General features: G+C 39.5%; 1 protein-coding gene across 2 annotated transcripts in view; it reads right to left on the reverse strand.

The window, feature by feature from the left end:
- Positions 1 to 6,399, reverse strand: part of CRB1 (crumbs cell polarity complex component 1) — a 122,463-nt gene extending 116,064 nt beyond the window's left edge. For both annotated transcript variants that reach the window (XM_076337992.1, XM_076337991.1), the window contains exon 1: positions 6,195 to 6,399. In XM_076337992.1, coding sequence (XP_076194107.1) covers positions 6,195 to 6,270 — 76 coding nt within the window. In that variant the 5' untranslated portion in view covers positions 6,271 to 6,399. The remainder of the gene's footprint in view (positions 1 to 6,194) is intronic.
- Between the last annotated feature and the right edge of the window lie 15,710 nt (positions 6,400 to 22,109).

The following is a 22,109-nucleotide window of genomic DNA, read 5'->3' on the forward strand; positions in this document are numbered from 1 at the left end:
GTAGGTAAGACTGTAATCATGTTCTCCTTCAGGCTTCTCTTCCTGTGACCCTTTCTCATAGGGCATATTTTTCTAAATGTATTCCTATTTTTGCTGTCCCTTTTCAGCATTTTCCTAATTGCCTCTCTCTCTCTCACAGCAGCACTCAAAACTGGATATAGCCAGTACTGAATAGTGGATTGATTGCTCTCCCATGTCCTACATGTCATTTTCCTGTCAACACATAACAGCAAAATATTTGCCTTTCCATATAGCTTTTCAATAGGGGAGTACTCAATTTGGCCATCAACGTTTGAGCATTCTCTAAACAGTGTTATTTTTTTCCTGAGTTTCCTCCTGCAGAGAGGAAAAGGTATAGAGTTGCACTGGGACAGGACTCCCTAGGTGTCCTAGGTTCATCGAAAGTAACACGGGGAAAAAAACCTGTGGATAGCTAGATACAGTTGTAAACTTTGGGTGGAGAAACCTTTGAAAGGTTTATGTATATGTTAAAACATTAGCTTTATGTCTTCTGCTTATATGACACGCTTTAACATTCCAGCATCGGTTTCTCCAGTATATTATCACTGATGCTGCACAACATATCACTGTTTCAAGACCATGTGCGAGGTCTGTGCAGCTAGTTGAGCACGAGTGATAAACGCCCTTTTGCCCAACCTCCTTTCTTTCCCATCAGACTCTTTCCTAATAGGTCATTAGTCACAAACACCCGCTTATAGAGTTTGACCAGTGTTCCTGCTACAGAATTCCCTTTCTATTCCTTGACTGTCAATAGATCATGCAGTGTTTTATCCTCTATTGCCAAAATCAACGTCATTTGAGGGCTAAATTTTCAAAGATGCTGATTTCTTGCATTGCAATTTCTGGGTGACTACTACAGGGCATGAGGAAATGTTTAACCTCCGGAGGCCCTCAGTGTCGACAGTTCCCATTTTACAAAGCACACAGCAGAGAGGTTGTCTGTAACCTGGTAGTCTTGCTCTGCTATTGGAATGGTAGGTATGGCACCTTAAGGATGCCTTGTAAGAATTTGAATTGAAAGGCTCAAATACAGGTGTGGTTGGTATGTTTTTAATGTCACTTTTATGCAAATGGATCCATCTTGCAGAAGTTACTTCCTTGTCTAAAAATTATAGGATTACTACTTTACATTCTTAGGCTTTCGTTTGATTCCAGAGATGGAGATGTTATCCATAATAAGATATATAAATGAAAAGGAAAAAGCAAAACAAAACACCACCGTTACAATTGGGTCAAGAAGCTGTTGCTTTAAACTCACTTAAGATGATTGCAAACATCTGAAAGGTATTTCATTTTTGGTATGATATAGATGCAACATAAGACAGCTGGGACGGAGGGAAAGCTGTAGGGCTCCTGGTGCTGGAGCTCAGATGTTGCTGACTGCAGCTCTGACAGGCACCGCACTCCACAACAGGCTAATGAGGATCTGCTGAAGTACCAAATCTGCTATGAACTCATCAAATATGCATCCTAACAATACTTTGCTGGAAAGCTACTTGTACCGTCTGAGTGTGCACGAGGGATGAGCAGTACGAGCAAAACCACAAGTCTCTTTATAAGTAGAGCTTTATTCCTAACGCAGTAATTAAGCAGTAATTAGAAGTTGTATGAGTAATGGGAATAGTTGCAGGAAATTAAAAGATCTTGTCCACGGGGAAAAATTGCATAGTGCCAACATCTCAGAGGGGCAGAAAAGGGGTACAAGTAAAGTTCAGATATCTTGCTCACATTGACAGCAATCCCAAATTAAATTCCATTCTTAATTTATGAACATTTGGGGGAACTATTATGAAGTAAATAGTAATTTTTTTCAGCTCTGCTGAAAGGTCATGAAGTCATTAAAATGGAGAAAAATAGTTTTGAAATGAAAATATTTTTTTACTGATTTTTTGCCAAAAGGAAAAGAAGATAATTCTGCATTAGAAATAGATAATCCATTGTAAAGCTTGTTTAAAAAAAATAAAATAAAAGAAGAGTTGTTGGATGTTGGATTAAGATAAAAGATTCTCAAGTTGCACTTGACCCTAGACAGAATCAATTCCAAAATCGATGCCTAAATTTATCATAATTTCTCTTCCTCTGTTTCTTAAGCAACTCTCTGCCCAGACTTATATGCTGGCAATTCCTGTTAGACAGTAATATGGCAGCAATTAGTTATCAACATTCTTCTGGATTTGGGACATGCTTCCTGTCAACTGTTGTACGTAATGATTCACGGTCCCTCCTCAGAGCTGACCATCTCTGGATGCCCCCCAGATTAATTTTCTGTAAGTAGTTCATTTGGTATATCTGTGGAAACAAATTATGTTCACAAAACACTATATAAAACCAACTTATATTGAGGGCTTGCATACAATACTCATAACCATGGGCACAAGGCATAAATGAACTTGCAGATCTGTACCACTGTCTTCACATTAAGGGAATGGGGAAGACTACTTCACTGGTAGGGTCTCATATGATTGTAATTTTAGACAAAGCTTCAAACTCTCTCTGTTTATAGAGAGCCCCTAGGCAAAAATAATTGGTTCTGTGTAGTCTGACATGTTCTTCATATTTTGTGTTTTGGAGATTGTAAAAAAAAAAAATTCAGGGAACTATAAAAAAGATATATACGACTATATAAGACTTGAGCACCTATGGGTTGGAGAAACTCTTTGGTACATAATGACTGGCAATGGAAAGATAAGTAGTATATTTTATCTGATTTAATTTTGCCCCAATAAAAAAAATAATTTACCAGTGTCAGCAAAACAGAAATTTCCAACAGAGAAAGAGGCACAGGATAATTAAGAAAAGAAGGTACAGTTTTCTCTTAATTGATTCATAGCTCCATAGGTAAGCCAGTGTGGGAAGGAAACAGCCTGTCGAATATGTGTTTTGCAGAGCCCTGAGAGACATGTAACACATGAATTTGGGGCTAGATTCTAACAATTTGCCCACATCTTTCCACAGGCTGGCTGTGTCGTAGCATAGTTGTGGCGATGATCTCTGTGGCGATGTCAGGAAGACAGAATGCGAAGTAGGATAAACATTGCCTGCCAGCAGAGAAATCCTGCCCCTGGCTGGGTGTACAGTCTCCACACCTTCACCAGAAGCATCCCTTCGCCTCAGGGATATGACAGCAGCAAACATCAGAGCAACCTGATGGATGCTTTTGCCCCAAGGCAGGCCAGCGTACAAACAAAGAGGCATCAAGGGCTCTCCAACAGGCTCCTTTTTTCTGTGCCAAGAGAGCACTAAGCCCACAATCTTTTTGGAGATGTAACTTTGCAAGGATGGAACTACACCTGTTCTTTTTTTATCCAGCACGTGTATTTCTGAGCACCCATATTCATGTTTGTACAGGTGTTGCACCTGACAGCATCATGTATCAGTTGGGGCTCCAGTAGACTAAATTAATTACAAATGGTCTTTCCAAAAGCATTCCATACAATTGGAATTAAAAAAAATAAAATTTGGTATTGTTTGTAGGAAGGCTGTGATTTATAGGTTGAAATCCCTGCTGCTGTACAGTTTGATATTAAGTGTTGTTACGAGTGATAATATAAAATACCATTTTTACTTATCCAGGGGATTCAAAAGGAACCACAGCTGACAGAACTACATTCTTTAATACCGTAGTCTTCGGCTTTATAGAAGTTTTATGTGCAGCCAGAAGACTTTTATTAAATTTTACCATCTATTCAACACTTAGTGTTGTATGGGAATTAAAGAATAGTATCTCATAATATATTCCAAAGTACACATGAGCTATTTTGCAAATAAGAGGGTACACAATTATTTTAAAAAGGTTGAACAACTCTGTTTATATGTCTTCCTAGTTCAACATATTAATTTTATGCTATATTGGAATATTTTGTTTTCATGTAACAACATTCCTGAAAAATGCTTTAATTTCATTGCCACTGTTACTAAAAGACCTTCTATCTGAATGGACAGTTCTCAACCTATGCATACCACTGTTCACCCCAGGAAAATGGATGAGCCGAAAGAAGTTATATGCAGGTATGTTTTTAGGAAGGCTCGGCTTCTAAATATTATTTATTACCCAAGTTGTTTAGAATAAATAATTATAAAGAAGACTTTAAGCAGGACCTAAGACTAGAATCCTTTGTGGGAAGACAAGTCCAGTAAATTGATTTTAAAATATAATGGTTGATATAACTTTTATAAATATCAGAAATCATCTCTGTTCTGTTTTATCCTCAGCTTTTCTATCTTGGTCTTCCTCAGCTTTAATTTTTAAGTACGGAAGTAATTGCAGTCAATTCTTCCGCTTCTATTTCTGTTTTTTCTGTTCATAGTTATGTTTTTATTAACAGAAATTGTTAGCAGTTTCAAATGGCGTACAAACTTTCTCGAGAGAAAATACCTATCAAGATCATTAAATACACTGCATCAATAGATACAGATATGGTCCTGAGCCTGATTCTGGCTCCTGCTGTAGCTGCTCCATCCTGGTATTTCAATTTGTATCACATCAGTTTGCAACAGCCACAAATCTACCTGAGAAGGAGAGTCCTCCAGGACTCAAAAGCCTCTTGCTTGAGACTGGCCATATGGCCATAACCCGGAGAAAACTCATGCCACATCTGAAATGTCATCCCAGCCAACTGTGCTAAGGAAAAGGCACAAAATGACATACAACTATTTTTCCCTCCTTTGGCATCCTGCATTGAGCAGAGCTCACCCAAGGTCAAAGCCAAAACTTGTGTTTATCTTCTTTTTTTAACTGATTCTTCGGGGGGGCTTTTTTCTTGTTTACATTCTAGCAATGCTTTCTTTGTGCATGATGTTTTTAATGTGACCTTTTTTAATTTTATAAGCACTTAACTTTTTATTCCCTTTCCCAAAGCTTTTATATTTTGTTCTAATTTGCTTGCCTCATGTATAAATGCATCCTAACTAACAGAATTCCTGTTACTTTCTTTTAATTAGATAGCAGACTCTGTCTCAGAGACTTCCTGGTTGTTCATCCTATAGTATACAGACTTTAAAAATTGCTTTTTGAAAGTGCAAGATCCATTCTCTTGTGTTTCAGGATATGTCCTGTTGTGCGTTAATTTAGAAAGAACATTCTGGCTTCCCTGATTCACATCAATACATCCCCAAGGAAGAAAACTACTAGGATAAAATGATGTTTCTATGACATTCTGTATTTTTTTCCTATATCTTCAAACATTTCGGGGGGGGGGGGGGGGGGTTCAGTGCTGGTTGATCCAACTGCATCTGTTTGCTTTTCAGTCTTTAATTTATGTTGGGCTGTAAACTGTCCAAGTAACAATTTGAGTGATGCAGCAACAGAAGGTGACCCAGATTACACAACACTGTACACTAATGCCAAGTCTTCTTGTTTAACGGCAGCTGCTCAAAGCTTTGTCTTATTGCGATTCACATTCAACAGACACAAATCAAACAGCCTCCTCAGACAGACACACATCCTGCCTGTCTTCATTTTAAACATGTTCAAGAGCTACTGCTTTTCATAAACATATATCAGCTTCACCAGCTGAGGCCATTTAGCCTCCTTGGCTTGTATTTACTCCCAACCATCCAACAAAATTATCAAGGAAACCCATTGTGACTTCCAATATCTTGCATACTTCTGTTTATGTGGAAGTTTGCCGAGAATATTTTCTCTATAAAAATAGTTGGACTTTTATACTCCCTCATAATGGAGATATTTAGAACACCAAATATATCACAGTTGTTTAATAACTGATTTCTCTAGAGGTTGTAATTAGAAAAGCTTGTATAAAAAAAAGCAATGAGTGCTACTAAAATACATAACATGAACAGCTTTAGCAAAGGATAAATTAGTCTAGATTTTAATTAGATAGGTTTAAATTTACTAGATGAATGGTATCAAAGTGCAGACTTTAAAGTATAGGTACAGTTTTAACAGAACATTTTATTGCTGTGCTTTCAATATGTGAAGCAAGGTATTAAAAATGCTTTCATTCTTCATATAAAAAAAAAGTTTAAGCATGAAGATCAGGAAAGCTATCATGCAATGAGTTCATACAACTTAGTTTCATGGACCAAATCTTTTTGGCATCTCCATCAAATTTTTAAAGCCTTCTGACAAAACAAGCTTCCTGCTAGAAGTGCACGCCTAGCCATCTACCCAGAGGGCACGTCAGAACAATAAGAAAAAGAGCAAATCTTACTTTTTAAATGGATGAGCAGCAAAAAACTGAGGTAGAAGATGAGTAGGGATTTAATTCTTGAATGAGCCATATTCATCTTGATAGGACATCCTCTGACGAGTTGTCTGTTGTTCAAAGGGCTGGTGCTGATCCCCACTGCTTTCTCCTCATCTCAAACTAAGGTAATACCCAAGGCACCCAGTCCCCTACAAGCCATCTTTGCCTGTGCCCCTCATCAGCCTGTTCACTGCAAACCTACAGACTTTGATTCAAAAGGCAGTTGTGCTTGTTGAGGTTTTACTTTGGCAGGTCCGAGTGATTTTTCAAACCTGGTGCAGATTTGTCTGCGAGCTGGACTGGAGTCTTTCCCCGGCTTTCTGCTGCAGAACTGTCGTGAACCGTGCGCTGTGCCTGGCTGACACCGCACAGCAGATAAGGCACAGTGCTCTTTTAATCTTTCAAAATATATCGCTCGTTATCTTCTAATAAGCCTCCATTACATCACATTTCCTTCTGATTCATAGGATAAACACTTTATGCTTTCTTGCATAAAAGTGCAAGTCAGCTAATAAACACTTTCTGCTTTCTGCATTTTTTCTGTATCTTACCTCATTAGCACGTGAAGTAAAAACATGAAACATCCCCATCCTCAATCTTATCTTGTAGTTAGATATTAACCAGTTCTCTTCCACAATCTTTTGGGTTTTGTTTACACTGGATTTATTTGCTTTTACCATCACTAAGAGGAGCATAATAATTGGGAGCTGGCACAGGTCCTCTGAGCTTCATCGGGTTGTGTTGTAATTTTGAACTACTCATAGAGGAACCTGTCACTTACAGATTCAGGAGATGACATAGTAAGATCGATAAGAGAAGGGGATGGGGACAGGGGATGGACTCAATTTCTTTCTAGCCAGAGCTGGCCTTAGACAGCTGTGGCTGGTGCAAGCGCAGTGAGTCTGCCCGTAGTCAAAGGAGCCTTCCCGAGCTGCCACGGCAGTGCAGCACTGTGGCCCTTCACTGCTGCATGGCACAGGCAACACCCTGTTTCTGCCCAAAGTTGTCCCAGTGTCCAATGCCTCATCTGTTGATTACAACTCTGTTCACCGGTATTAAAGCCTTGGCCTGGGCTAGCAGAACAGAAAGGGAAGGGTAGGAAGGCAGCAACAGCCCCAGCAGCCATGTTCAGATACTACCATCCCAGTATAAACCTCGGCCTTCTGGCACCTTACAAACCCAGGCATTGTTAAGTAGGTATGCTTACTATGGGTGAATGTGCTGTTTTGGCTGGGCTAGAGTTAATTTTCTTCACAGCAGCTGCTATGGGGCTGTTTTGGATTTGTGCTGGGAACAGCGTTGATAACACAGGGATGTTTTCGTTCCTGCTGAGCAGTGCTGACACACAGTCAAGGCCTTTTCTGCCTCTCACCCCACCCCACCAGCGAGCAGGCTGGGGGTGCACAAGAAGTTGGGAGGGGACACAGCCGGGACAGCTGACCCCAACTGACTGAAGGGATATTCCATACCATGTGACGTCATGCTCAGCATGTAAAGCTGGGGGAAGAAGAAGGAAGGGGGGACGTTCCGAGCGATGGTGTTTGTCTTTCCAAGTAACACCGTCACGTGTGATGGAGCCCTGCTTTCCTGGAGATGGCTGAACACCTGCTGCCGATGGGAAGTAGCGAAGGAATTCCTTGTTTTGCTTTGCTGGTGTGCGCAGCTTTTGCTTTACCTGTTAAACTGTCTTTATTTCAACCCATGAGTTTTCTCACTTTTACTCTTCCGATTCTCTCCCCCATCCCACCAGGGGGGAGTGAGTGAGCAGCTGGGTGGTGCTTAGTTGCCGGCTGGGGTTAAACCACGACAGTAAGCTATACCATAACAATGATTGCTGTAGCAGCTTTCAGGCTCTGAGGCCAAGAAAGAGATGAGCTGCCTTTTTGGCAATCTCCCCTTTCCACCATCTTCACTTCTACCAGCCTTTCTGGCCCTCGGCCCTCAGTGCTTCCCGCTCGCTCTCCTTGCCACAGTGCAGAGACCAGGCGCTCCCAAGCCCAGGAACAACCCTGAAAAATCTGCTTGGCCATTGCTGTGTTATGCTACTGTAAAACAGGTAACAATAAATTTGGTATTGTCTTTTGTCCTCCCTGATTCAGTAGAATCTTGATCCCCAGTTTAGGAAGCCTTTGATAATGCGTTTAACTTTACACATACACTTAACTGAACTAAGCACAGACTTAAAATCAAGCATATGCTTAAGGCCTCAGGTGAGTAGGGAGCAGACTGTTGATGCCAACATGAATTTAAGAAAGTTGTTTATAATGGATAGGTATTTTCACATCCACTCTTGCAGCTCAGTCAACTCAGTAATTTTAAAGTTTCTCCTGCTGCAAGGCCCTTCCTTCTTTTCCACCTCATTCATGTGCAACTGCACTCACCCACTGCAAACCTTGTGGCACATCTTTTCAGACCCTCTTTCGCTTCTCCTGGCACCAGCAGCTCTATCACCTCTGCTTCTCAGGAGGCCTCCACCCTCCTGCAGGCTGAGCCCTGACCCAGGAGCCTCCCTCTGAGCCCCCCTGCTGCACCCGCCATTCTTCATGGGGCTTCAAAGAGCCCTGGTCTCTCCGATGGCAGCCCAGGCTGGGTTTCCTGGTCAAATGTCATGAGTTATGAATAGGACGATGAACTGGGTTCCTAGTGGAAAGTACGTAGATAACTATAAAGTTAATTAAATGGCTAATTGTATTTTTCAGCTCTTTCTCTTTTAATAATCCCCTTTGTTTTATATGTACATTTATAGTTGTTCGGATGTTTTCCTCTCCTTGTCATCTGTCTATTTAGTTTCTGTTTTAAATTATCTAGTAAAATATATAAGCATTACAACATGAACATGAAAATACTATGCTGCCATCTGGGAATTCTTCTGTTGGGCTATATGATGCAGTTGAGGTCAGTGCTGATCACCTGCTCTAAATGCATTATTATTTAAGTTTGTTACTATATAACTTAGAACAACAACATTTTCCATTATAATTTTGAACAATTTAAAAATTGTTTTTGTGGAATTAGCCTCCAGTGACAGGAATTTGATACCTCATCTTACAGTGGTTATAACTGCCGATTAAATTAATTTCACCTTTACTAGGGAAACACTGTGTACTAATCTAGAAGTTTAAGGAAGACGGCATACTTCCAACAATTGTTAGAATATATTTGGTCTGAAGACCTACAGATTCAATATACCAGTCAATTTAGAAAAAGAAATCCTTCGAATATTCAGAAATAGAGCCAAAATTCTTCGTAAGAAAAGATGAAGTTTTCAATTCTGAGGAATATATGTTAAGTACTGCAAGGAAGCAGTCATATCTATTAAATCTGGATGTTTTTCTGAGTTACACAAGTATATGTAAAATCTGTGCTCTAAGCAAACTTATCAGTCCCCAGACATGAAGATATGCCACGGATCTGAGAACATACTTAGAGTGTGTAAATGCATGTGTGGACATTTGAATTAAATAATCTGCCAAGTAACTCTGTGGTTATTACCAGCCATATAGAAAGTGTATGAACAAATCCTAGGTCTTTTGAAAGTTATTAAAATGTAATTGCTTTCAGGATAGCCAGAAGAGCTGCTTTTTCACCCTGTTTGAAACTTAGCTCTGCCTTTCTCAATGCCTATTTCAAAAGTTTCTTCTTCTTTATGAGCTATTCATATCCCAGAATTTAATGGGGAGCAAACTAAATTATCTCATCACTGCCCCAATTCCTTGAAGTTGCCTACAAGAGAGGGTTTGAATTTCTGCAGTGCTGGTACTTCACGAACATCATTTGTACACAGTGAAACATAACATCTAAATGTAATTTCCATACCTTCTCAGTACAGCTTAGCTCTGATGAGATTCTGCAGTCATATAAGTGAGAGGCTATGCCATCTTCTCAGGGAAAAAGTGTTTGTGTTGCCATTTTCTTTCACTTAAGTGCTGCCCTTTTCCGTTCCGATTGCTTCTTTGCAATAATTATGCTGTGGTGTGGTATCAGACTATACTAGTCAGTGTCATGTCTTCTAAAATATTTTACTGCATCTCTGGCCAACAAACTTCATTATCTGACATCTTTTGTTGCCTGATACAAGCACAGTTTTCAACTTTCAGATGACAGCAGTACTAATTAATCGTGTATCTTCTGCCTCTCACTGCTAGGCATGTTGTTTTCTGATTGTTCAATGTTGCTCCAATTTAAAGTGCAATTTTTATTGATGCCACCCTGTGCCTTCTAGGTCAAATACAATTATAGGTGATTTTCTTAAGTAATTGCTATTTTTTTTCCAGTCTGTAAAATGTTATGGTAGTTTTAATCTAAACTATAAAATGAACAGAAATTAGGACAGTTAAATAATTCATATAAAGTGTAAAATTCCCTTGAGAGTGGAAGATTGAGTTTACAAAGTGCTTGTGCTGACTAACCTGAAGCTTTTATTAAATCCTTTTTGTTCACTGGCAAGTAAAACACTGGTAATTAGTCAGGAGCAGGTGGGTGATTTCATGGAAGAGTGGAAGAGTGACTGAGCTAAAGATAATATTGCCTAAAGAGGTTTTGGTTATGCAAAATTCAGCTGGACAAGGTCCTGGGCAACCTGCTCGAACTGGACCTGTTTTGAGTAGGTGGTTGGACTAGACACCTCTGGAGGTCCCTTCCCACCCATATGATCCTCTGATTCTCTGAATATAGCATTAGATTTTCTGCACAAGCTCCAGCCTATATTAGCTCAGCCCCCCGTTTTGTACACCTAATGCAGAAAGCTTCTGCTTTATAAAACAGTGCTTGTTTTTTCCTAGGGTCTTTGGCTTCTGTTGCTAGCATTCAGCAGTGCTCCTTGTTTATATCTTCTGTTAAGTTCTTGCTGAATTTCATCATGGGTATGTGCCATTGTTCACCACTGGGAGAATTTCATTTTATGAAAAACTATGGAGCACGAGAGCATGAAGTCACTCAGGTCTGACATCATGTTTTCGGCATTAAAATACATTCTTAAGTATTTATTGAAAACTCAGGATGATGGAGTTTGCTAGAGCAATGGACCTGACCAGATCATCTTCCTGTTTACGGTACTTGTACCCTCTTTATGAAACAGCTCATAGATAGCATATTTTTTTTTAGCTTGTAGCTCTTTGGGTAATTATGAATGGACAAACGAACGGACAACAGACAAACCAATGTGAATAGGTTGGACGGGGCTCTGAGCATCCTGATCTAGTTGAAGATGTCCCTGCCCACGGCAGGGGGGTTGGACTAGATGACCTTGAGAGGTCCCTTCCAACCCAAACTATTCTACGATTCTATGATAATAAGGGCTGGCTAAACAGTCTTGTGGATAGAGAGTTGTATTGTAACAGGAAGTTGTTTACCTCATTAACAAAACTGCTATAGATCTATTTGCTTTTTAATTAGGCACCTTGCAACAAGAACAACTATGTGCATTGATTTCCTACAACACTTGCAAAATTAAATGCCTACAAGAGACAATTGGAAACTCCCTTGGTCCATGCTTTTCCACAGATAAATATTTTATGATTATATTTAATTTCTTATGTTAGTCTGCACATATTGCTTTGGAGCTTCTTTTTCTTTGTTATTAGGGTGTTCAAATATTTTTTCCCCCCCTTGAACTCTTGCTTTGTTCTTTTTATTCCTTCCTTAGCCTGAGCAGCACTTCAAAGCAGAACATTTTCTTCCAGAAGACCCAGCAGAGCACGAGCTTCCAGTTCTGCCAATTTGCAGATTATAAATGGCTTTATGAAACTGAAGGGCTGTATTTGAAAATGTAAAATTATTTTGCAAGATCTGCCAAGCCTATTGCTTCCTTAAATGTAATACATTTTTTGAAATTGTGACTACTTTATTGCTTCTCCATGTAGCCATTTTCCTGCTAAGTAATGAGGGTTTTCTACCTGCTAACCTAAAATATAAATTTAACCAGAGATTACAGAAGTGTCAAGTTGATTCACTCAGATATATCTAATTTTGGACATGATAGAAATGGGAGTGATAACCCAGCCTCCGCTTCCAACTATATTTTCAACCACATGAATTTCAAGCAGTGTTTGCTAGCACCTTGTACTTCCTCGTGGTCAGGTACTAGTAAGGTGCACGCTGTTCAAATTATTGCATTTCTGGCAAGGAGTTTAAGCTCCTGTTTGGTTTTTCATATGAAGTCCCTCCTGAGTATTTTACACTTAGATAGGCAAAACAAAGTGACTCTGTAAGGTACGACAGGATTCCCCTGGGACCTGCAGAACTCAATAGCATGTGATTCACTTATCCTCATCTTTGATGAATTTTTGCAAAATAACATGTTTTTACCATATTGTGTGTGGTTGATATCACAAGGGAAGCAATTCCATTGTCAGATGAATGCTAGGTCAGGCCTTGTCAATGCAGATGAAAATTTGCAATTAGTATTCTGTACCTTGCTGCTAATGAACTGTCTAATCAGGAAGTTTCTGTCTGTTCCTATAATCTTCCTGTGAGTGTCAAGGTTACGGGAGTGCTTGACAAAATGAGGCAAATAGTGTTTTTATAAAAGCACTGATATATTAAGCGCTAAACGGGTTATAAATTTACTTTTTAGCTCTATACTTTTCACTTCAGCAGAACAGACTTGTTAACAGACTTACAAATCCTCTTCTAATTCTCTTTTTTCTTTCCTTCAGAATGAGATAATTAATACACCAAACCAGAAAGTCCTAAAACTGTAAGTATTGGAACTAAATTGAAAACCCCATCTGTTTAGAGGAGATAATTGTATAAGCAAACAACAGTTTCAAAGGTATTTGGAAGAGATTTAAGCTAGTATGTTGCATCATTTCACCTGATCAATACTAAGTGGTTTCAGAAGGAATTTAGACCCAACAACTCCAGCAGGCAACTGTGTAGAGGAGGAGAAAGAGCAAGAATCAGGAAGGCAGGATTAGTAACCAAGGCTGCTTGATTTTAACACACACATGTATATAAACATTGTACTTTCAGTAAATACTATGACTGTCCCAGGGACAGGGCAGGATGATAATTACAGTCATATGGAGAGGCTGGGAAGGAGGAGATGGTTCTAAAACTGTTATTCGAATTCTGGTCTTTGGAAATACCCTGTGTTGAGAAAGCTGACAACCTACTTGGTTTCACAGGTCAAGCACTGGGCTGGGGCCCAGGAAACGAATTCTTTCACCAGTTCTGTCTCATTGTGCTCGCAGGTGAGGCAAGCAACATTTGTTTTCGGTGATAAATCATTCTGAGGTAGTGCAATTTGCAATGGAAATGCAAAACACGGGTACTCATCAACAAGTAATATTTGTAACGGGCAAGTAGATAAGCTTCTTAATTTTTCCTGATCTCTAATATCCCTTACAATTTTTTTTCCCTTCTCTTTATTCAGTCATTGTATTGACTGTTTGTGATAAGGTTTTGAAAAGCATCTGACAATTTGGAGCTCTTTGATTTGCAGGTTGCCAGCTGAAGGATGTGACTTCTAGAACGTGCAAAGCAAAAATTCCCTGCAGGCATCTCTGAAGTGTCTCAGTGTGGGTCCTGGCAAGTACTAAACTCCTCTTGGAAATCTTGGCCTCTGTGCTAAAGTATTAGATAATGTTATGGGAGCAATAGGTAACAGTAAGTGCCCCAAAGGGATATCAAGTTCCTGCTAAGTATTGGTTAAGACAGCATTCATCTTAATGCCAATGTATTTCTTAGAGGCCACAGTTTTGTACCAAACTAAATCCTGAAAGATTGCCAGTTTGAATTATATTGTTCACAAGGTAAAATGAAATATTCTGGTTTCCAAACTTGTGTTGATTCAGAATATTTCACACCTATTTTAATCACTGGTGGTGATAGTGACCTCAGTGAAGATGACATACATATTGACATGATGTCACCATGTTCCCATGCCAGTGAAAGGAAAACGTCCCCTGGATGGAGATGGCACAGCTTGACCTCTAAGCATCATGTTGGGTGTGAGAGGCGAAAAGAGTGGATGTTACTACTGTAATTGACTTATATTCTGTTAGTATCCAGAGGGCCCCTTAAATCACCAGGTGGCTTGTTGCTGAATTCAGTTGCATCTTAAATTTTGTGTGTGGGCATGCTGAGGTCTTTCCATAGGCTGAATTTCACACAGCACTTTCTATTTTCCTGGGTATCAAGACTTTTTGACTTTTTTTTTTAAGTAAAATAAGGCATTTTTATAGTAACTTCCTCCAGTACAGTGAAAGCCCGGGTGAACGTGATTGTTGTGCATGGGCAGCTGCTGAGAGGTCTTGTCTTAGCACCCAGATTTGGACTTTACCACCAACATTCACCAAACATATTTCTGTGGGACTCAGACTTCTAAATCTGAGCCCCTGAGTTTCTGGGGTACAAGACTTTCTAAGCCAGCACTTCTAAGGTAGTTACCACTATCAGAGAAATACCATTTTGCTATCAGAAACTGCATCTTCAATACCTTGACTATAAGCAAGCTGTTTTGCCCATATAAAAGCACCTACGGGAAAAGATGTGTTTGCAGTAGCAACAAGAAGTCCTCACAGCAGCCACCATCTGAAGGCCTGTACGTGTTGCAGGAGCTCCTCGTGCCTCGTGGGTAAGATTTCCTCTTAGCTTTCAGCTGCACTCAGAATTGGGGACATTAACCGCTGGTTTGGCAGAGCAAGGAGAAACTCCATATCCTCACAGGACTTTTGAAGGACTTTTGCTTTAGGTCCTCAGCTGACCTATGGGAACAACTCACATGCCTGAAGAACAGCAAACGCTGAGCTCTTTCAAATATGTAGCCCTGAATGTTGCTAAATGGTAGAAAATGAACTGTAGTCTAAAGACACAGCTCGTACAGCTCTTTTCTTAAATAAGATTAATCAGAGTGAATTAAACAGTCTCTGGCAGCATCTGACTACTGAAGAATGGATCAAACACAAGCCACATTAACCTTGACCCCCTCCACTCCTGCAGCAACAAAGTCAGACTTCAGTATTAATTGAATGAAGTAGATTAATATAACATGTCCTTATATAACACTCTTTTTAAATAAGGTGGGAAACGAATAACTCCAAAGTAAATAATTACACTAAATTCCATTTTGACATGGTAATCGCAATCAGCTAATTGGTCAAGAAATGGAATTAACTTTCTGAAGGCTGGGCATGCAGAACTTAACTGTGTTTGCTGTTCATTACATTAGAAGTTATGGGAATAACTAGTCTAGTAGACTGCACTATTTGTGGTCACTTAATGTGACTCTAACAATTTGGCATTTCTTTAGGACCATATCCGTTTATATGTCAGAAGCCACACTGATTCTGAAAATAGGTGTTGCACTTGTAATTCAAGACAGGAAGAAAAAATCTTGTATCTGGCCAAACTTGATGCAAATCTGACACGTTCTTTAGCAATAATAGGAGACAAATTTATCTGCTCACATTTATCATAAGCAAAAGTAAGCACAATTGTTTTGGACTGTATGCCACTGTAAATGTGAGAGCTGTTTTCCAAAAACTGAGCAGGACTACGAAGTTAGATGGTGGTCTCTTTTAACTGGCCAGTCTTTGAAGTGGAGCTGGCCAGGAATTTTTGGAGCCTTTTAGAAGGAAGAGGGTGGGGTTTTGTGCTTTTTTGTTTTGTTGTGGGTTTTTTTTAGCTTTTATTTAAAAATTGCTGGGAAAAATGTTTTGAAAATTTTAAAAGGTATAACCTTCTTGCTATTTTTTTTCTCCTTTGGACAAGTAAAATAGTTTTAAAGTGTTTTCAAAAGTTTGAAAACTAAATTAAGCTTCCTCCAACCAAACCTTTCAACTAATCCAAGCCACTTCTTATATCAAATATTTTCAAGGTAATAAACAAATATTAAAGATTTCAACCTGTGGTTTGGCTTGGCAAAAGGAAAATATTTTCAGAGGAAAGGAAAGCATTCTCGCTCCCAGATTTACTTTGAAGTCTCTTCTCCCTATCTTGATTCAAAAAATATGCACTAGTGTAAGCAGAATTTAAAACACACTCATAAGAGGAAAAGCAATAGTGGATCTTTAATATGTGAAGGCACCCAAGCATCTGTCAGCCCTTTCACCACCGAACCCAACAGTTCTTGGAGGACCCACGGTCATTGTGGCTGAGATCGACAAAGACGCTCTACTGTTAGCAAACAGACATGTGGCACAAAATTCAACTATAGAAAAGGATATGAGTGAGCGTAACTCCTCCAGAAGGAAAGCTGCTAGCCTTTTGTTTAGAAGTGTTACAGTGCTCTATCAATTTTTCCTAATAAAGGAAAATTAATTTAAGAACTGGTTCTCCCCTTCAGCTATTTTTACTGGAAAAGCATGCTTCTTTCTAAAATGAAATAACATTAATCTTGGGCTAACAACTAACCACACCAAAAGAGTGCAACTGATCATAACGTTGTACTGAAATTCACTGAAATGGGTTTAGCTCCAGTGACACCCCAGGCAGCAAGTTGGTTTTGTTCATTTTTTAATTCAGGAAGGTCATTGTTACAAGGTGACTGTTACAGGGTTATTTCATAGTGTTACACTTTGGAATGACTACAAGAAGACATTATCCTGCTATTGCATTTATATTGACATTTTACTAACTCAGTTGTCATTTAATTGTTGTTATGGTTTTTATTTTGGTTAGTATGATTTTTTAAAATAACTTTCCTGTAGAGATTTCTTGTACAAGCTTCTTTGCTGGCTGTTTATGTGTATTGGCTCACTAGCAAAGCAGAATCAATTCCATATTTCTGGGGATTTTTTAGTTAAACATTTTTCTTCTGTGCTGTGTGCTTGCACAGTGCATGTTCTAACTACTGCTTTTTTGACTGGAGGGAAGTTTGTCTTGCTCCAGGTCTTTAATAGTGGCCTCAAAGCATAATTTACTTGTAATCTGCCTCTTGATATCAGAATCTAATTATATTTTCTTGGGAAAATATTGTAATTATTCAAGTATAATTAAAAAATCAGATAATGAATGTCACCTAAAATAAAAGATGGTCCTGAAATTCTCACTTACACTATAGTGATGCTTCAGAAACAGATATAATGCTTTCATTATGTAGTGTTTCTTTGTTATAGTGAGCAGAGTTATAAAATCGTAAGCTTCGTAACTGCAGCCTTTCATCCTGACTGTAAGTAAACTGGCAATGCATCATAGAATATGTAAATTGGGCTCAGGCAAATGAACAATGACAGATAAAAATGCTCATATAACCCTAAAACATCCTTCAGTTTTTACAATTGGGTGTCTTTGGGAAAAAAATGTATTGTAGATTATACATACCTTTAACTTTATAATTAAAAAAAAATAGCATCTACAAATTATATGGATAGTGATTAAGGAGAGTACAGAATAGCATTTTAATCTCCTCCTACACCTTGAAGCCCCCTGCCTCTCTAGCAGAGAGATGAATTTTGATTGCCTGACAACTGTAACCATGTGAAGGTTCATCACAAAGGGAAGGAGAAGAGCTCTGGAAAGCCTTGATAAACACTGAGCTGGTAGGCCTATCTGACTGCTTCTAGCTGTCCTTATAATTACATAGCGGATATTATTCGAGGACACAAAGGTTTAAAAGCTGCTGGTAATTTGTCAGCTGCATGCACTAAACTTCCAGCAAAATACCCTTGTCTGCCTTCTAATTTTTCACCCCGTTCAGAAACTTCTATGCATTACACTTTATTTCTGAAAATGTCTTCAATAGCGAATGTTTTTCTTCTCTTAAACAAAAATTACTGAGCACATGGTACACAAATGTTTCTATATGCATATATAGCTGTATCTTAACCTGTGCACCAAATTCTACTTTTTGCCGGGCAATGTAAGCGTTCTGCAAGTGCGTGACTGTGTGGCTCAAATGTGACAGCGCCTGTCACATCCAGCTGAAGCAGCCATAAGTTGGCTCTGATAGCGTGAACAGAGATGCTGCAAGTATAGCAGACGCCTTTTCTGACTTGGCAAAGGAATTGTGGGTCAATGGGACGGAAAGGCGTGTGACAGAGCTGCGTTGTGGAAAGATGCAGGAGATGGCTCTCTCCAGCAACACAGTTCTGTTTCATACGTAATTCAAGAAGGTGTTTATGTCCAGGCATAAATAAACTGGTTGCATTGTGCCATACCCTAAACGAGCTAGGCTGGATAACAGATGCAGGGCATTTAGCTCATATGGAACTTGGTGTTAACGTAGCTGGACTGTTTATAATATTAAAGAAGTTTTTAAACTTGGTAATTTGAAACAAGCTAGCTAGCTCCATACCTCTTCCTCGTGTCATCAAAAGCAATGCATTCCTTAAGACCTTGGAGGGCCACGACTAAGTGCTAACCTGAACAAGAATGGACCTTGGCACGCTCAGTGCCTCGTTTCTTCAGCTCCAAACAATCCATACAGTAAACTAGTCAACCCCTCAGTACATCAGTCTAATACTATGTCAAACATGCTCTCAAGTTTCAAAGCGATAGGAGTTGAAAACTTTCTATATTCTTGCAAGAGTACTAGATAAAAGACCTGGGATCTTAGGTATAAATCAGTACAAAGCCTTCACTTGAGGCCTTTCATGGCAGAACTCCTAACTTCATGTTCTCTATAAACCTGAAGAGATAGAATGACCTTCAGGTTCCTACTATGACAGAGAATATATATTAAAAGATTAGCATTTTTATGCAAAATGCAACTACTTTTCGTACAGGTACAAAACTATGAATGCCTATGGAAAGGATGGAGAGAGAGAGACCAGAACGGCTCTTACTCATACGCTGTGGCCCAACAAACAGCGCCAGGTCTGACCATAATAAAACCCCAATTACCTAGCCCTAGGGGAGGATAGCTGGCATTTCCCTCTACCCGATGATTTAATTGGGTCTGTCAGCCAGGGATAATTGGTTTCTGGTTGACTGAAAAAAGTGACAGTGACATCAGCTCTCTGCTACCCTTCATTATGGAAATTCTTGTTGTATCGTAATAGGGCCTCAGCACACAGGGCGCTCTGGCAGCTTTTACAGGTCTCTGCTCGTGCAGTGCAGTGGAAATGCAGCAATGTAAGACACAGAGAAGCCTTTTCAAGCTGTTTACCCTATACATTTTCATAATATGAGGACTTTTGAGAGCCAAGATTATTTCTGTACAGGAAAGTCTGGTTTTGCTTGTTTTACTGGAAATTTGATAATATTGTTGCAGTCATGACGGTCTAAGGCTATAAACAAGGCACAGTTTATTGGGAGAGGCAATACCTTTTATTAATAAAGCTGATATGGCTGGAAAAATAAAGATGATTTTGGGCACGTGAAGCCTTCCTGAGGTCATGTGCCCAAAGTTGGTCTGGTTTTAGTTCAGATGGTCACATACACCATCTGAACTAATAACACAGATTACGTTTCTCCCCAGTTCTTGCCTTGCTTATAGGAAAATACCTCTTTGATGCTAGTAGATTATTACTGCAAAACGTTTAACTTGTTCTGTTGAAAGCATGGTCCAAAACAACAGAAAATTGATGTAAATCGTCGTTTCTTCTTTGCACAGCTTCAGGCAGGGGGTACAGTTTTAATTTACAGTGATTTTGTAACACTGCTTGAGACTGACATCAGCAGAGGGGATGACCAGCTATTTCCTCCGCTGTTATTTTCTTTCATTCAGCTTTCCTCTCACTCTCCCTCCTTTCCCCTGGGCTGCCAAGCACTAGCAGATCAGGTGGAGCAGGCACAAATGACAGCACAACAAGCACTGGCAAGAACGTACACGGGCAATTTCTCTCTACCCAAGGACTTCTTCAGCTGGTATATTTTTCCCCTGCAAAGGGAACATAGCGCATCTATAAATCTACCTGTAGAGCAAGCCTAGTACTGAGTTCAGACTGGACAGACTTAACAAAACTTCTGTATTATTGTGACAGCGGTGAGTTTCTTGTTCCTGGCCCCTGCTAATTTCACCTTGGGGCTGCACTGGAATTGCGTTCCAGGAGGAAATCTGCTTTGTGGGGTCTGCAGCTGTACAGCTCTCTGCAACTTCCACGCTGCACTAATCCCCCAGAAAAAGACGGCAACAGCCAAGATCATTGTTATTCAGTCCACACCCGCCAACAGCACACTCAAGAGAACACAGCCCCAGCAGAGGTACGGTGCCCGCCCTTCCCTGCATTAAGCTTCCCAGATGGAGTGAGGCAGGCTGATACAGTAAGAGTGGATCTGACCTCCTTCTCTACACATTTCACTTGCTGCACTTTAGAGAGGAGACAAGAAGAGAAGCCTGATCAACAGGATTCACATGCCAAACATCCATAATAGTATGACAAGTCTCCAGTTGATTAGTGCCCCAGAGAGACCTGAATTGAGAGACTGGGGTGGTCTTTTCACGGCCTATTTGAAAGAATTTCTTGGCAATGGTTCCAGCAATGGACTTTATTCAGCACTGTTGGCTAGAAAACTTGTTGGAGTCTTTAGACAATCTTATAACCCTTTCACTTCACGGCCTAATTTAAAACATTTGTGTGTATGTGGTGACTGGCAATAAAATACAGAAAAATCTCAGACTAGAGGAAGTATAGGCTTTGTGGGTTCCTCCCTAGGACCCACCCATCACTGACACATCTGGGATACAAAAAGTATGAATGACAGCGTGGGTCATCTTTCAGCAGTGTCATACACCGTGAACCCATGGCAAATTAGCTCTATAATTCCTAGAGAAATAGACATTTACCTTAGATAAACAGCATGGCCAAAGTGAAAGCGGCTGTTTAGAAGGGGATGTGAATGTTTATGCTACTAGATTTACAACTGGGTACTTACAGTGAACAGCTGTTAAAGAATATATTGAAAAAAAATTGGAATTACTCAGCCAGGTCTTTGCTATTTTTATGTAACTTTATTGCTGTTTGGCTGGCAGCTAACCAGCTTAACATCAGAGTTGATTCCCTATCTGCTTATTGTTTAAATTGTATTTGATTCAAATATCTGTCACTTCTAGTTTCACTATATCTCAGAAGTGAAGATTTTTGAGCTGGAAAACAAGTATTTCAAGATGAAACCATCTCCTCCAACACCAAACCAAACCTTCTTGCACAAAGCTACTTAATTGCCAACATTTCAAGAATATTTATTTGATAAACGTACTATTTTCTTGGACAAATCTAAACAGCTACATTTGCAAATTATGTACAGTCTTACATAGGTGAGCAAGTGCTTATTCTTTGATTGATGCTGTCTCTAATTAACGTAAAAGTCAGCTTTTTTATCTATGTGACAGATATTCTATTAACCGGCAAGAAAATTTAGCATGAATAAGCATTGGAACAAAAAGGATTAATATAGTTAAATTTTGCCTGTAGCACTTTTAACTATAGAAGAATTAATGCTGAAAGAACCGTAATGACCTGAGAGTTCAAGGACATTTTGTTTCCAGAGCATAATTATTGTAGCAATGCCAGCCATGGTAATGGATCACTTAGCATTGTGCAATTTTTTCTTTGAACTAAATCCTTCATGTAACATAAAACAGCAAAAGAGAAAAAGCGTTACCTAGGCCTGTGCCAAGTCAAAATGCCTGCTGAACCTGTAGACTCTGGCAATTAGGGTAGATGTAGATGCTTTGTAGACTGCCAAGAACCCATACAGTACTCAACACTGTAAATAATATCAGCAACAAATGAATAAAAAATCAGGTACTTATCTAGAGAAAAAAAACCAAAACCCAACGCCACAGAAGAAATAAATGGCACGGTCAAAGACGTTGAATTTACTTCTTAAAGTGCAATGGGGAGAAAATTATGACTGGGCCAACGTCCATGCTGTAAGGCAGAGGTGAAGCTTCTGCTTTCTTTGTGGGAAGACTGGATGCCAACTTTGAGTTCTGCCGATGGAAGTAATTATGCCCAGAATATTTTTGTTTGTCCATAATTCTTCGCTCAT

This window comes from Aptenodytes patagonicus, chromosome 5 (assembly GCF_965638725.1).
Source record: "Aptenodytes patagonicus chromosome 5, bAptPat1.pri.cur, whole genome shotgun sequence".
In the NCBI taxonomy this organism is placed as follows: Eukaryota; Metazoa; Chordata; class Aves; order Sphenisciformes; family Spheniscidae; genus Aptenodytes; species Aptenodytes patagonicus.